Here is a 14687-nt window from a genome sequence, read left to right on the forward strand (position 1 = left end):
ACCCCCGCCGCCACCGCCCCCGCACCCCATGTCCAGCCCCGCCCTGCTGCACGTCAACCTGCAGCCCGCTCCCATCCAGCAGATCATGCTGACAGCCGCCCCGTCGCTGACGCAAGGCCAGCCCTCCGCTCAGCAACAGCCGCCCTTGTCCCTCACCCCACCTCCGCCGCCGCCCCCGCCGCCGCCCAACCCCTCCGGCGGCGCCCAGATGCAGCCCCACCATTTTCCGAACTTGTCGGGCTTTCAAACGACATTGCTCGCCAACCCCTCGGTACCCCCGTCCGCGTACGCCCCGTCCCTTCAGCAGAGCGGACTGCCACCGCCCCCGCCTCCGCCCCCGCAACAGACTCAACCAGGCTCGGCTCCGGCCACCGCCCCTCAGCTGCCGGCTCGCGCGGGCCCTGCCTCCTCGACGGCCTTCCACACTTCGGGTTACCTGAGCACAGGGTGGCACTGAACTCTGCCTCAGCGGGATTGGGGGACGAGGGTCAGGTTGTAAAGCTGTGGAAATTTGCATTCAATTTCCATGGGCAAATTTGGAAATATTCCAGGGGTCCTAATGGGAATAAGCGAAGAGTTAAGCGAGTGTGCCACTACACCATCAGCGACTTCAAGTACCTTATTTCTACACATAAAAAAAAATTGAATTTTGGCTCCCAACACCAACAATTACAGTTCATAACTGACGGAAATGATATAGCTCCCGCTTTTCTCGCATTTCTGGTTTATTCCCATGAATTCCCATGGAAATCTTTCCACTTTGAAAATTCCCATAATTTTGCAACCCCAGACACGGGGCACTGTAGATATATTTTCTATGGCCAGTGGAAAAACAGCTGATTGTTGGATAAAAGGGTATTTAAATAAGTAAAACAAACAGACTGACATCATCTTCTCGACAAACTGTAAAAGATGGACGACCCCTCGCGGTGCTTTTGGCGCTCTTCTCCTTTTCTACTTCCTTCCTGTGACGAGTTGGGGAGGACTTCACTGTCTCATTCGGGGCCCTGTTCTGTTGTTCAGCCACACTTTGTTTTGCTGTGGACATTCCAGCCCCCCCCCCCCCTTCTCTTCCTTTCCTTTCTCCTCTGTCTGTCTGTTGTCTCTGTTCGTTTTCTCTTTATCTAGCGGCGCGTTATCGCATTTGTTTTGTTGAGGAAAAAGTGACTTTTTTTTTTTTCAAATTCCTCCATCTGACATCAGAAGTCTGTTGAGCGCCGCAGAAAAAAGACTGGCGGGCGATGGCCTCACCACCTTGAAAGTGCCGCACTTGTGTTCACACGTTTGATGCGGGATGTGCGCCTCCCGCGCGGGCGGGATGCTAGAAGTTTATTTTTTTTCCCCCCAAAAAGGAGCGTTACTTGTAGAAAGTGTAATTTAAATGTATGATAGGTGGTCACTGCGGCTTTCACCAGGAACACGTTTGTAAATAGCCGCTTTTTTTTTTTTTCTACGCCTGTACAATTCGCAGCCATTGCCTCCCATTTTTCAAACGTGGATGTACATACGAAAGCTCTTCTTGGCAAAGCTGAATGTTTCCGTGACTGTAACATTATTTTTTATTTCCACCCTCTCTGGACTCTTCGACTTTGTCCTATTTTTTTATTATTATTGTTATTATTATTATTATTATTCGTGAGTGTGTTTGTGCCGAGGGGAGGAGCTCACAGACACTGCACTGGTGGCTATTTTCATGGTTCATTATAATAAATCACTGTAATGACAGTTTTATAAACAGCTTTGTGAACTTTCGTTTTCTTTAAAACCCCGATGCACACATTTATTTTCATATTTTTTCCCCCATATTTATTCAACAGGACACTCTTGGACAAGGCAACATCAGGTCAGCATCTGAACAAGAAGTGAACTCACAGTAACAAGTCTCCCTTGGTAAATGCACTCCAGTGTGCCGCGGACGTTATTGCCTCTTCAAAAAAATCAATATGCATTTTTAAATCCTGTAAATCCATGCAAATAGTAGTTAAAATCAGTAAAAACAAGAATTATTCACAAGTTTTTACAATCTGTCTTGGCGCTTGCACCTTCAATTCTGGACAGCAGAGGGCGGTGTTACCTGTGGTGCCTTGAGATACAAGCTGTTTTTTTTTGTTTGTTTGGTTGTTTTTTTTTTTTCTTCTTTTTTGCTTTTACTTGCTGCCAGCAAATATTTAAGATTCGAGCGTCGTTTTGTGGCATTGAGTAACCACATCACTTAAAAGTCCGCTAGCTTCAATGCTGACAATGCAAAACACCATAGCGGGCTAACGAATAGCAGTTCGAACTACTCGTCTCTCAAGGCCCCATTGGACCAATCCCCCAGCAGGGTCTCCTCTTGGCTCTAATCAATTTGGTGCCACAAATAGTTCAAAACAGTTAGTGGTTGCATCTTCCAATGCTTGACGTACATTGGCCCATGTGACTGAACCACCATATTTGGTCATATGCACTTATTGATGCATATTCTGTGGACGTATTTTGCGAGTTACACAAACACAAATTACCATGCGTAAACTGTAGAGGTAGATGAATTGCGTCAGTTGATGTTTTTTTTCCCCAAAAATTATTTGCCTCGAAGGGCTTTAGCACCCCACAGTGATACCGTATATGGATGGCACATGTACTGCATGTAACAGCCACTCACCAACGGTAGACTGTAGCTTTTTTTGTTTTTACCTCAAATCTATCATAGTCACGTCCACCACTTAATCACGAACATTTAAGTGTAACAAAATAGCAAATGACAGCATGAATTTGGTTCATAAAAAGTCTGTTTTTTTTCTTCCCCCATTCGATAGTGTCTTTATATCCACATAGACATTCAGCAACTTGTGGAGGGGCTGCCCAAAAAGAAGCAGCCCGTTCGAGGTCAACGATATATTTCAAACTGAATGTTCCTTGCCGTCCTCAAGGATTTGTTTGGATCTTTCCGAACACCTCAGCCTCTGATTGGACCAGACGACGTCATAACCTGTACATTGGAAAATACTGTAACAAGCAAACTTGATTAGAATTACTGTCCACTTTATAAAAGAAGGAAATTGCTCCCTTTCCTCACCTTGTACATGCGTGTTAAAAGGCTGGCTTGCACGTCATATGGCGTTGTTCGCACTCTCTGGGGGAGAAATTGCAAGAGAAAGCCATTTAAAATAGCGACCGGACCATTATTGAGCAGCTGTGGACAGCGTGGCACAAGCCTTCATGTTCTGCATAGGCTCAACAGCTGCTTGAAGGACTAAATAAGTGTGAATTTTTGCGGCAGCCTAGTTAGGCATGAAATAATGTCTCGTTGGGTTGCTGTGCAAGTGGGAAAACACCGGTTAGTAATTGACTCCATTTCGAGCCACTTACTGTCTGCCAGCAACTCGTCGGCCATGAGGCTGTCCTGGCGGTTGCCAAGGACAAAGGCGAGGAAGGAGAGGATGAGGGCGTCCATGATGCCCATGATGGCCAGGATGTAGGCCCAGCGCAGGGAGCAGGCGCCAAGGGTGTATTTGTCCGTCTGCTCGCCGCACATGCGCTTCACCTCGTCGCTGTCCCAGCCGTCCGGGTAGATCATGCAGCCCAGGATCAGACACGTTCCTGTGGGGACGGACCGAACAGTCGCGTTTGGGTTTCGGTGACTCCCTCGAAGTCTTTTGATTCGGTTGGTTAAGAAGAAATGTCATATGTACCTTTTTGTTTTGGGGGGCATTTTAAAGTTCTGAAATACTATGATTAATGATTTGTTTTACTTCATGGAAAGTGCTCCAGAGTCGAGTGTCATAATATCAAATGTCAATTTTTGAAGGATCCAGTATCCCCCACCCCCATCCCCTGAGCCCTACACCAATTTTCACATCTTTTCCTCAGTTGAACTGACACTTTTGACTGAAATATTTAACGTCCACACAGTTCTCCTCAAACAAAGGTTAAATATGCCTCTAGATCCTCATTTAAAGTGTTCCGGTTGAATTTCCACGAAATTGCAAACTCCCTTCAGTCATGAGTGCTCAATGCTGCGAAGAAAAAAAAGAGAGAGAGCGGACGTGTCCTCAGCCTCAGAAGTTGGGGATCCATAGCAGCGACATTTCCCCAATGGTCTCGCAGCCCAGCTTCAAAGGCAGGCAGAAAGCAAAATGAGGACATGAGCTTAAAACGGTCACAAGAATTCACCAAGCAACAAGGCAGCCTTGAAATACAACTTCTGCCTTCACCACCACAATCATATAAAATGATTCACAATTTAGTGAACAATATGGGAGGACGTCGGTGCATTGTTCGGATGTATTCAGGTGCTGTTGTGCAGCTACAGAGTCTTATTTTAGCTTTAGCTTAGCATTCCTCCGTTGCCAAGTTGTCAATGAGCGGTTGCTTGGGGGAGATTACTTACTGCGCCTTTGGAAATCCTCATTAGTGAAAGGAGGTGATCCCCTTTAATCCGCACAAGTCGTCTGCGCTTTACATCCGCCAGCCCCCGAACCATCTCCCCACCCCCAAACACTTCCATCCGACTCCACTGCATTGAAATTTTGCTCAAATTGCACTTTTGCACAATTCCAATCCTCGTAGCTGTCAAGACGAGTGTGAATCCCCAAATAACTGTCCCAACTGGTAAGGATCTTGGAGGGTACCAAAATAACATCTATTAAATCGGGAGCGTGGCCGACCTGAATAATGGAACCAAACCATGACTTGATGTAGCATCCCAAAAAAGTCAACCCAAGGGCTCAACTTGAGGATGGTGCCAAAATAACTGGATTAACATGTAATCAAAGGTACCAAAACAACGCAGCCAAGCGGAGGGTAACAATTGGGCTCAATGCTAAAGTTGGACAGTTACCAAAATAACAGAACCAACCAACAACTTTGTGGAGGGTAGCAAAGTAACTGAAAGTACTGTATGCTGTGAAAGGTACCAAACTAACTGAATCAAAAGGTACAGTTGGGACGTACCTCAATAACCAAACCAGACCATAACTTTGGCTTGGTACCAAATTCAACCACAGCATAACCTTTGTGTAAAGTACTATGCTAACCAAATGACCAAGTTGGGGTGCAATAACCCGGAAAGGGTAACTAATATAAAATAAATAATAACTGACCCAAATTTCCCAAAATAAATGAAGAAATTGACCGTGTTGGGGTTACCAAAACAGGTACGGCTATAAGTGAGTCAGTCTGGGCAGCAAATTAAGTGTGTAAGTGAGCTTGTGCGAGGTACCATCAAGTCATTTCTACATTTTGGGGGAGAACGTTCCATCGATGACGCTCCAGGCTCTAAACTCAGCCAGCCTCCGCGCTACCCTCTCACCTGCAGCCAGCTGCATCCACCCGCAGATTTTATAGACGGTGCCCGTGCCGCAGAAGAAGAAGAGCGCGAAGCATCCGATGCAGCCCAGCACCAGTACCATGGACGTGGCGATGAAGAAGGCGGCGGCCTTGAAGGCGCCCGACGGGATGCTGGAGAACTCCGCGAAGCTGCCCTGGCACGTCAGCTCCCGCGACAGGCCGCTGCCGATGCAGTAGTGGAAGAGGCCGAAGTAGCCCGCCTGCGGAGTGTCGGCGCCGTCGCCGATCCAGTAGGGCTGGATGAAGCACACCACGTTGACGATGGCGAACAGGATGGTGAAGATGGCCCACAGCACGCCGATGGCGCGCGAGTTGCGCACGTAGTTGGTCTGGTAGATTTTGGCTGCCTCCGAGGCGGGGAGCATGCTGGTGGCGCTACCGGTGCTCGGGGCCCCGGGCACCATCCTCCGCCTTCTGACGGCAAAGATGCCCGCGCTCAGCTGCACATCCACGGCTTTTTTCAATTATCACCACCGTCCAACCTTCTCCTCTTCCGTCTTCTCCTTCTCTGCTTCTTTCGTCACACTCGCAGCATCATTTGATTTGACGCAGCTGCTTTGCATTCGTTTATGTTCCGAAATGAAGCATCTCGACAAAAACTACGCCCGAGCATGCATGAGTTGTTTACTCGGGCAAAACCTCAGTGCTCATCCGACGCATCAGCTGCACACAGCGGCCGTGGATATTTCAGGGATAACCCACATCCTTTAATCCCCATCTGACGTCGCCTGTTACACAGTGTATGCGCGCGTGCGCGCGCGCCATGTGTGGTCTCTGTGCACAGCGGCACTCGATCGAGCATGTAATTACATCTGCAAGCAAGGATGAATAAATCAACAAAAATAATTGCAGAAACGGCTGCCATGGCTTGTTTAAAGTGCATAAATAGTCTATTACTTTTATGAAATAAATACTTATTTTCACCAACTATGGCTTATTACATTAATATATTTATGTCGAATACCATAGAGTCGCATACAACACAATAGCAGAATATCGTGTTTTAAAAAAATAAGCGTGTCGGTTTTTAACATGACGAAAACTACATTACCCATAGTTCATTAGTAAAGAGGCTTGATTATGATTGGCTGAAAGCACAGTATACAATGTGGATGCCCGCGAAACTCCTCTTCTCGTTGACGATGGCGTCGTCTTAATTCCACGTTTTTAAATTAAACGTTTATATTAGTCAGATTTTCACCAGTTCCCGATGTGTAGACACTACCCCCCCCCGTCTTTTCACCAGTTCCCGATATGTAGACACTATACCCCCCCCCCCCGTGTCGTGAAAAAGTAATGTGCGTTATCAGCCTTCGTTTTGTTCACTCTGACAAGACATCTGGTGGAGTTTCAAGCCCTCTGTTGACAACCACGCTAGGTGAGCTAAGCTAACGGATGTACTAGTTTGGGCAAAATGTCGTCGTCGCCGCTGCCGCCGCCGCTTCAGCAGCAGCGGCATCCAGGCTACGAGGAGGAGAGGCTGCGGAGGGTGGCCGAACAGCTGCCGTGTCGGGAGGTCCAAGCCGGGATGCTTCTGTCACTCATGGGAGAGGTAAGAGGTCTCTCGACACGTTCGCTTACATACGGGCCGACCATGTTTATAGTCTTTTATTTCATTTTATTTTAGATGTCATTATCTTTCGTTTTTATTTCATCTCGACTTTTTTTTTATTAATCAGGTGATTAGTTTCTAAGGAGGATTTGTTAGTTAGTTTTAGTAAAACACTTAGTTTTTAAAAAAAAAAAAAAAAACAATTAGTATGTATAATTTCAATCAAGACAAAAGAAAACAGCAAAATAAAAAAACAGCAACTTTAGGCTGGCACCTGCCGGTGCTAATAATGATGGTGTGAAGTTGATTGTAATTGTGTTGTCTTATTTGATATTTGATACAACAGCCTCAGCAGTACAGCTTGCCTTGCATCTTCATCTACGGTCATCGGGCGTCAGGGAAAAGTTATGTGGTGAACGTTCTGTTGAAGGAATTGGAGGTAAGTGTGTGTGTGTGTGTGTGTGTGTGTGTGTGTGTGTGTGTAAATATGCAGCAATTGTTTAAACGCTGCGTGGTCCACCTCCGTAGCTGCCTCATGCCACCATCAGCTGCGCCGAGTGCATCACTGCCGCCCTGCTCTTCGAACAAGTCCTGCTGGCCCTCTTTGGCGGGGACGCTGCCGCCACTCTCCCCCGCTACCCTTCGCTGTCCGATTTCGTCCGCATCTACAGGCACCATCGCTCACGGGCTCCCGCTGAGCAGACGCGCTACATCGTGAGGACACAGAATAAGCACTTTTGCGTCAAATTCAATCTTTGTGTTGGCTTCAGTGTGCGGTTGTGATCTTCAGGTGTTGGAAAAAGCAGAGTTGCTGCGAGACATGGATGCTAACCTGCTCTCGGTTCTTGTGCGTCTTCAGGAACTGGTAAGCATCTAACAGCATCTTACCTGAAGCTGCTTTTTACTTATGGCAAATTTGGCAGGGTGCACATCATAATTTACTGGCAAATATTTTTCTGTTATATTCGAAATATAAATATTAGATTGTCTAATATGTTTTATTCAATGCTGAGTGTGATATGGAATATGTGTGTCTTTATTTCTTTTCCCCAGTTGGTCTATTTTTTTTTTTTTTCATAACGATTTCCTGCATGCGGTGTCTGCAGGTGGAGGACAACTTGACCGTCCTGCTTCTCAGCGAGCTGGTGTGGGACACATTCCGGCCAAACACGGGCTGCTTGGAGCCTCTGCCGCTTCACTTCCCCGACTACACCAAAGGTTTATTTTTGTGCCACTCTTCACACTGCATGTCGATGTGAGATGCACGTTTGCACCCGACATTTTCTTCCAACAGCGCTCTGAAGGTGTGAACATGTGCTCGTTCAGCCTATTTCATTGTATTTGTTTTGTTTTGTTTTTTAAATAGCTGAGCTGCACCAGATCTTGTCCCGAGACAGGCACCCGTCCTATTCCGCCGACTTGTATGCCTCCTACATCCACATCCTGCTGGGCATCTTCTACGCAGTCTGTCGGGACCTCAGAGAGCTGCGCCACCTGGTGGGTCGCGGCTCAAACGTCACCTGCCTCGCACATCTGTTTTCCCCCGGCTATGCTCATTGTTCGCTGGTTTCTCGCTTTAGGCTGCACTCAACTTTACCAAATTCTGCGAGCCTGTGACTGAAGGGAAAGATATGGAATATGTTTGTTTTTATTTCTTTCCCCAGTTTGGTCTTTTTTTTTTTTTTTCATAACGATTTCCTGCATGCGGTGTCTGCAGGTGGAGGACAACTTGACCGTCCTGCTTCTCAGCGAGCTGGTGTGGGACACATTCCGGCCAAACACGGGCTGCTTGGAGCCTCTGCCGCTTCACTTCCCCGACTACACCAAAGGTTTATTTTTGTGCCACTCTTCACACTGCATGTCGATGTGAGATGCACGTTTGCACCCGACATTTTCTTCCAACAGCGCTCTGAAGGTGTGAACATGTGCTCGTTCAGCCTATTTCATTGTATTTGTTTTGTTTTGTTTTTTAAATAGCTGAGCTGCACCAGATCTTGTCCCGAGACAGGCACCCGTCCTATTCCGCCGACTTGTATGCCTCCTACATCCACATCCTGCTGGGCATCTTCTACGCAGTCTGTCGGGACCTCAGAGAGCTGCGCCACCTGGTGGGTCGCGGCTCAAACGTCACCTGCCTCGCACATCTGTTTTCCCCCGGCTATGCTCATTGTTCGCTGGTTTCTCGCTTTAGGCTGCACTCAACTTTACCAAATTCTGCGAGCCTGTGACTGAAGGGAAAGGTAAGTCACCTAAAGTAGCATGAAGTGGCTAACAATAGGCCAACGTACGTGTGTGTGTTGTTTGTTGGCTAGCGAAAGAGAGCGACACGCACAAGCTGTGGCGAAACATCGAGCCTCACTTGAAGAAAGCCATGCAGACGGTTTACTTGAGGGAGGTCTCCAGGTGAGTGGAGCATTTTCAACGCCTCTCTTCAAGAAATGTTGACCCTCATGTGTGTATTTGTATGTGTTTCAGCCTGGAATGGGAGAAGATGCAGCAAGTGGAGACTGAAACAGGCCCTTTAAGAGGTCACTCCAATGGCTGCAGCTGTCGAATCTATTTAAAAAATATTACTCAACTGATTATCCTTTCGAGTCACTGGATGGAAAATGATTTTGATTTATCAAACGCAATAACATGCATGCCAGGTGCAGGTATTATTTTTAGCCCCTAGGAGTCAACATCTTGGCATTCACTATTTTTGACTTTGCGTGTGTATGGCTGTAATAGTCGTGGCCTGACCTGGCGAGTGACGTGGCCGTCAGCGATTGAGAACGTAACACAGGGTTGACTGCTGTCAGTTCAGTTTAGTGTTTTCAATTTATTGTTTCGGCTGTCGTTTGTGTATTACCTCTGTACACTTTCTTCCATTACCAATCACTGTATGGGTTCCAATTCCTGTGCGCTTGCATATTTTTGTCCTCCTGTCAGGTTTGTCGGCTCACACCCATGTGGAGCTGCCCTTTTACTCCAAATTCCTGCTGATTGCCGCCTACCTGGCGTCTTACAACCCCGCCCGCACCGACAAGCGCTTCTTCGTCAAGGTGAGGTGGTGACAGAACAATAATGATTGACGGGAAAAAAAAGATTGACGTTGAATTGAAAAGTCACTTTTAATGCGTTAAAATTACGTTGCATTTTAAAATAATGGCTGAGGATTTTATTATATGTCTATATATAAATGACTGAGATTTAAAAAAAAAAATTTTTTTTTTGGTGTACAACATTTTTAAAAAAACGACAGACAGAATAATTATTAGACTGTCTGAGGAAAAATATAAAATGATTTCAAATACTAAAAGATGTCAGAAAAATCAACTCAAAAAAGACTGATGAATAATTGTGCACAAAATTGCGTAGCAGAGCAAAAAATAATAAAGAAAACATTTAAATGCATATCTCGTAATGTTCCTTCCCTACAGCATCACGGCAAAATAAAAAAGACCAAGTTCCTGAAGAAGAATGAGAAGGTGAGCGTTCAGAAAGATTTTCTCCTTCCACAAACGGGTTATGAAACATTGCCCAAACTCTCGCATGGTCGTTTATGTTTACGTACGTCTCCAAAGACGAGCAACCATCTTCTAGGACCCAAACCTTTCCCTCTGGACCGACTGCTGGCCATCTTTTACAGCGTGGTGGACAGCAGGGTGGCGCCCACTGCCAGCATCTTCTCTCAGGTTGGCTTGGCCCTCCTTACCTGACTGGTATCCACGGCAACCGCCTCCACTCGTCATCATTCCGCCTCGCTCTGCTTCTCGTTCAGATCTCCTCGCTGGTCACCTTGCAGCTGTTGACGCAGGTGAGCCACGTCGACCAGCTGGACGCCCCCAAGTACAAATGCGCCGTCTCTATGGACTTCATCTGCGCCGTTTCCAGGTATGCGCGTGTGTGCGCGCGGGTGCGCTGCTTTGATGAGTACGCACGCACGCACACTGGGTTATTTTTCTTCCCAGGACGGTGAACTTTGACATCATCAAGTATCTATATGACTTCCTGTGAGATACTTTCTCTCGACGTGGACACGATCATCCAGTCACCTTGTGGCCATTACAAAATAAATTGCTTGACTTTCACGTAACTGTTGCCTCTCGTCAAACTAAGCATCAAACAATGACGACGACACGGTGTGCATTTTAAAACCAACGGTGAGCATCAGTGGCGCGGTGTTGTAATCCTTTGAGCAAAGTGCATTTGATCACGCAACAACACAGGCATAGATGTTTTTTTAGCCTTTGTGAAACATGAGTCATATTAGCGGCTTGCTGTGAATGAAATTAATAAATTGAAATACAACGTCACAAATCTTGAGTGATCAAGTAACTTTATTGTACAAACGAGCAAACCAAAAAGGCACTAGTCACAAATGCGGCCCATCTCATTGATCCGCTTCTACTTTGAGTAACAGGCAGCAGCAGCTCGTGTGATTAATAGATAAAAATGTCAAAAGTACAAACATGTTCCCATCAATGCCTGTTAATTAGTATCCACTGAATCCCTCGCTTCCGACTGGATTCTGTTTGAATGCAACTGGCAGACGTAAGGGACAATTGTAATCAATAGACCTGATAACTGCTTCTTTTTTTTTTTCCAATCTGGACACATACGGACTTGTTTATTCTATTCGAATTGACTTGGCTAAACGCTGTGCCGCCTGCTGTGGATCATGGCCACGATGTGCGCCAGGTCCAGACTCTTCATCATCACCTCCATGAAGTCGTCATCGGAGCGAGCACCCGCCACAAACTCTTCCAGCGACAGCTCGCCTGTCATCGTAGAACACAACATTAAGGTACACCTGAGCGTTTGAGTCTGCTTTATGCACAGTTGTCTCGTTTCCTCATCAAATACACGCTCACAATACAAACAAGATGAGCTACAAATAAGTAGAAATAAATGCTTACATTTATTTTGTTTTTAAATGTAAATAATGGCTGAGGGGAAATGCACAAAATAAATTTGGTATTAAACGTGAAGTTAAATGCAATCGAACATAATGAGTGAAGTTAGTTTGTGTTTTACGACACTGAAATGAAATGCACCGAAAAAATGGGGAAGAAAATATACATTTATTTCATGTTTCTTAAATATAAAAAAAAAACAGCTTGGCAAAGAACATTTTTGAAATAACAATACAAATAAATTGATAATACAAAATCAAATTGCCAAAATTGATCAAACAATCTTGTAAATAACAATTTAAATGCCTAGAAATTATTTTGCTCTCTCACCGTCGCCGTTGATGTCGATCCTGTCGAAGACGCTGTTGGTGAAGTCCTCAGCGGTCACTTCCTGGTTCTCGTTGCCTGTAATGGCGCGAATGGCCTGAGGGAACAACCAACCACATGATCAATCGCTTCCTTCGTCTTCCTCATCATTATTCTTCAGGCTCCGGCAAGTGAGATCTTCCCCTTCTCGGCTCCAACCTTGATTATGTTGAGCAGCTCGTGTCGGTCGATGCAGCCGTTGCCGTCCACGTCGTAGAGCTTGAAGTACCAGCGCAGCTTGTGCTCCATCTTGCCGCGCATCACCAGGCTGAGCGCCGCCACGTACTCCATGAAGTCGATGTAGCCGTCCTAAGGGCGCCGTTTTGCTCACTTGAGACGGTGACACTAATGCAGCGCATACTCGACATTCACTATTCGCTAAGTCCCTGAAGCAACTTTGTCCTTTTGGGTTTTTTGTTAAGCCCTTTCCGAAATGCCACAAGATGGCGCCAAAGCCCCATCTAAATCGGAAGGTAGTACACCAGAGTCAAGTGGTGTCGAGGAACTTTGTTGAAATGATGCATCGAAGTTTTGTATAGCAAGGAGGATCTAAGTTTAGCCTGGCTAGTTACAAGAGATTCTTTGCCACCCATTCATGCTCACTGCCGGTGCATTTTTCCGAGATCCGATCACCCGTCGTTTGCAATTCCCAAAATCCCCAGTCCTAATTGGCCAATTATCCAGGCAGAAGTTTGTGAGGGAGTGCGTCATGTCGCTGTCAGCTCATCTCCCCGGTGAAGATTACAATGGCGGCTCACCCCCACCCTCCCTGCCAGACGATGACCTCGTCTCAGGTATTGCATATGTCCCTCACCGCAGCGGGTTTTAATGAGGCGCCCTTCAAAGTATCAAAGAGGAACGACTATTGCGCCAATTGCTCTTTTGTGAGTGCACTGTATAATAATTTGGCCAAAATATTGGAAACTCCTCTCAGCATGATGCACTTCATTCTGTCAACACAGCGAAAGGATTGTATTCCCAATATTGAGGAACGTTAGAAAATGGTGAATCAAAAACAGTTTTAGCACAGTAAATGAAACAGCCACTTGAAAGCGGTTGCAAATATTTTCAGAAAAGAAATACCGGTAGTCATGTCGAAATGCAAAAATAATCCTCGTTCGTTCAGGAAATGTAGTTGGGAAAATAACTACCGGTAAATGATAGTTGCAAACATTTCTGAAAAATAAACACCTTAAATGAAATACAAGTAATACATAAAATGATCACACTGGTTACCAATTAAGTTTTTCTTTTTAACTCGGAGATGCAAGTAATTTTCTTTTTTGCACCGTTTCCAAATCTAATTTTTTTGTTGACCACATTAGACTTTCACAATCATAATAAAATATGTCATATTGTAATGTATTTCACAATATTTATGAACTAAGGGTTTGGTTCAGCAAAGTGGAATTATTTTCTGACACGTCGGAGCTATAAATTACAACTCATCATAAAAGCTTCGATGCGTCAAACTTGAAAAACCAAAAATGAAAATATAAAATCTGATGTGCCGGACAAAAAAAAGTCATCTCTGATTGAACTCCAAATTTGCTGTTCACCAGTGGAAAATAAATAAATAAATTGATCGGTCTTGACATCATCAATGTCGAGAACCTTGTGCCAAATGTGTAACTCGTACCTTGTTCATGTCGAAGGTGCGGAACATCTGCTCGATGTAAGCGTTGGCCCCCGTGTCGAGGCCGCGCAGGCCGAAGAACTGCTTGAACTCGTGCAGGGTGAGTTGACCTGACGGGCATTCTGTCATGAACTTCTTGTACCACAAGTGCATCTCCACTGCCTGCAGGTCATCCACCGTGCTGCCTGTCGCATTGCCCATGACCACCGCCTGTTGTTTGCCCGACGGGTCTACTGTGAACGGCACCTCACAGTCACACAAAGAGCGGGCGAAGAAGGGCAGAAGCCGCTGCGATGCCTTTTGTAGGCCACTTTGTGATGCCCTTCTCGCTTCCTAATCCCCGCAGGTAATCTAATCTAACGCGTTAAGAAGCCCCATTAAAACGGATGCCGCCTTGCCAGGTACGCTGACACGACAAAACGGCACGTTCATCTGTCACGTGGAGGCGCGCGGCCCCTCGGTGCGGGCGTAAAATCGAGACCCCCCCACCCCCACAGTGTGACAGTGCCATCATTCTTTTAATGCAATACTTGTGTCGTGACGTTGAACACAAAGAAACGAAAATTCTGTTTGAATGGAAAATTGGTGGGGGGCGGCTAATGTTTATCATAGGGCTGACCAATTAATTAAATCAAAATTCATGTTGCTAAAAAAAAAAAACCCCAAAAAAAACATGGTAAGAGGACTAAGAAAAAGTAATCGAATTGCAATCACCCTGTTGAGGAAAGAAAATTGCAATTAAATCATTTTTCCAAAAAAATTTCAGACCTACTTTATAAGATAACCTTTATCTTTAATTTTATAGTTAGTATGTTCAAAAGTGTATTTTGGAACAATATACATATGTAAAAATATATACATACATATGACCTTTGATGATTTAGTGTTTAAAAAAAAAAAATTGGAA

General features: G+C 45.6%; 4 protein-coding genes and 1 long non-coding RNA gene across 8 annotated transcripts in view; 3 read left to right on the forward strand and 2 right to left on the reverse strand.

The window, feature by feature from the left end:
* Positions 1-1488, forward strand: part of kmt2e (lysine (K)-specific methyltransferase 2E) — an 18460-nt gene extending 16972 nt beyond the window's left edge. Inside the window, exon 24 of the mRNA XM_019893602.1 lies at positions 3-1488. Coding sequence (XP_019749161.1) covers positions 3-457 — 455 coding nt within the window. The 3' untranslated portion in view covers positions 458-1488. The remainder of the gene's footprint in view (positions 1-2) is intronic.
* Positions 1489-1595: 107 nt separating this feature from the next.
* On the reverse strand, positions 1596-5884 carry lhfpl3 (LHFPL tetraspan subfamily member 3). 3 transcript variants are annotated; one of them, XM_019893699.1, is made up of 4 exons: positions 5291-5884; positions 3349-3579; positions 3056-3112; positions 1596-2942 (listed from the first exon to the last, which is right to left on the reverse strand). In XM_019893699.1, the coding sequence occupies exons 1-3, from the start codon at positions 5730-5732 to the stop codon at positions 3090-3092; spliced, it is 696 nt and encodes a 231-aa protein (XP_019749258.1). In that variant the 5' UTR covers positions 5733-5884; the 3' UTR covers positions 1596-2942; positions 3056-3089. The 3 variants fall into 3 exon arrangements, with proteins under 3 accessions (XP_019749258.1, XP_019749259.1, XP_019749257.1); XM_019893700.1 differs by having other exon boundaries at positions 1596-2968; XM_019893698.1 differs by having other exon boundaries at positions 1596-2985.
* Positions 5885-6565: 681 nt separating this feature from the next.
* orc5 (origin recognition complex, subunit 5) lies at positions 6566-11178 on the forward strand. Of its 2 annotated transcripts, none has more exons than XM_019893669.1 (14): positions 6566-6880; positions 7227-7319; positions 7409-7594; positions 7671-7745; positions 7987-8098; positions 8247-8377; positions 9072-9120; positions 9193-9283; positions 9356-9408; positions 9812-9924; positions 10303-10350; positions 10447-10557; positions 10644-10756; positions 10834-11178. In XM_019893669.1, the coding sequence occupies exons 1-14, from the start codon at positions 6743-6745 to the stop codon at positions 10877-10879; spliced, it is 1359 nt and encodes a 452-aa protein (XP_019749228.1). In that variant the 5' UTR covers positions 6566-6742; the 3' UTR covers positions 10880-11178. The 2 variants fall into 2 exon arrangements, with proteins under 2 accessions (XP_019749228.1, XP_019749229.1); XM_019893670.1 differs by having other exon boundaries at positions 10512-10557.
* guca1aa (guanylate cyclase activator 1Aa) lies at positions 11101-13998 on the reverse strand. The gene is made up of 4 exons (XM_019893704.1): positions 13784-13998; positions 12304-12453; positions 12109-12202; positions 11101-11643 (listed from the first exon to the last, which is right to left on the reverse strand). The coding sequence occupies exons 1-4, from the start codon at positions 13979-13981 to the stop codon at positions 11516-11518; spliced, it is 570 nt and encodes a 189-aa protein (XP_019749263.1). The 5' UTR covers positions 13982-13998; the 3' UTR covers positions 11101-11515.
* LOC109530144 (uncharacterized) lies at positions 13798-14532 on the forward strand. Its single transcript, XR_002170964.1, has 2 exons — positions 13798-13880; positions 13949-14532. It is a non-coding gene; the product is annotated as an uncharacterized LOC109530144 (long non-coding RNA).
* Positions 14533-14687: the final 155 nt, after the last annotated feature.

The sequence above is a fragment of the Hippocampus comes genome, unplaced genomic scaffold, assembly GCF_001891065.2.
Source record: "Hippocampus comes isolate QL1 unplaced genomic scaffold, H_comes_QL1_v1.1 scaffold161, whole genome shotgun sequence".
Classification (NCBI taxonomy): domain Eukaryota; kingdom Metazoa; phylum Chordata; class Actinopteri; order Syngnathiformes; family Syngnathidae; genus Hippocampus; species Hippocampus comes.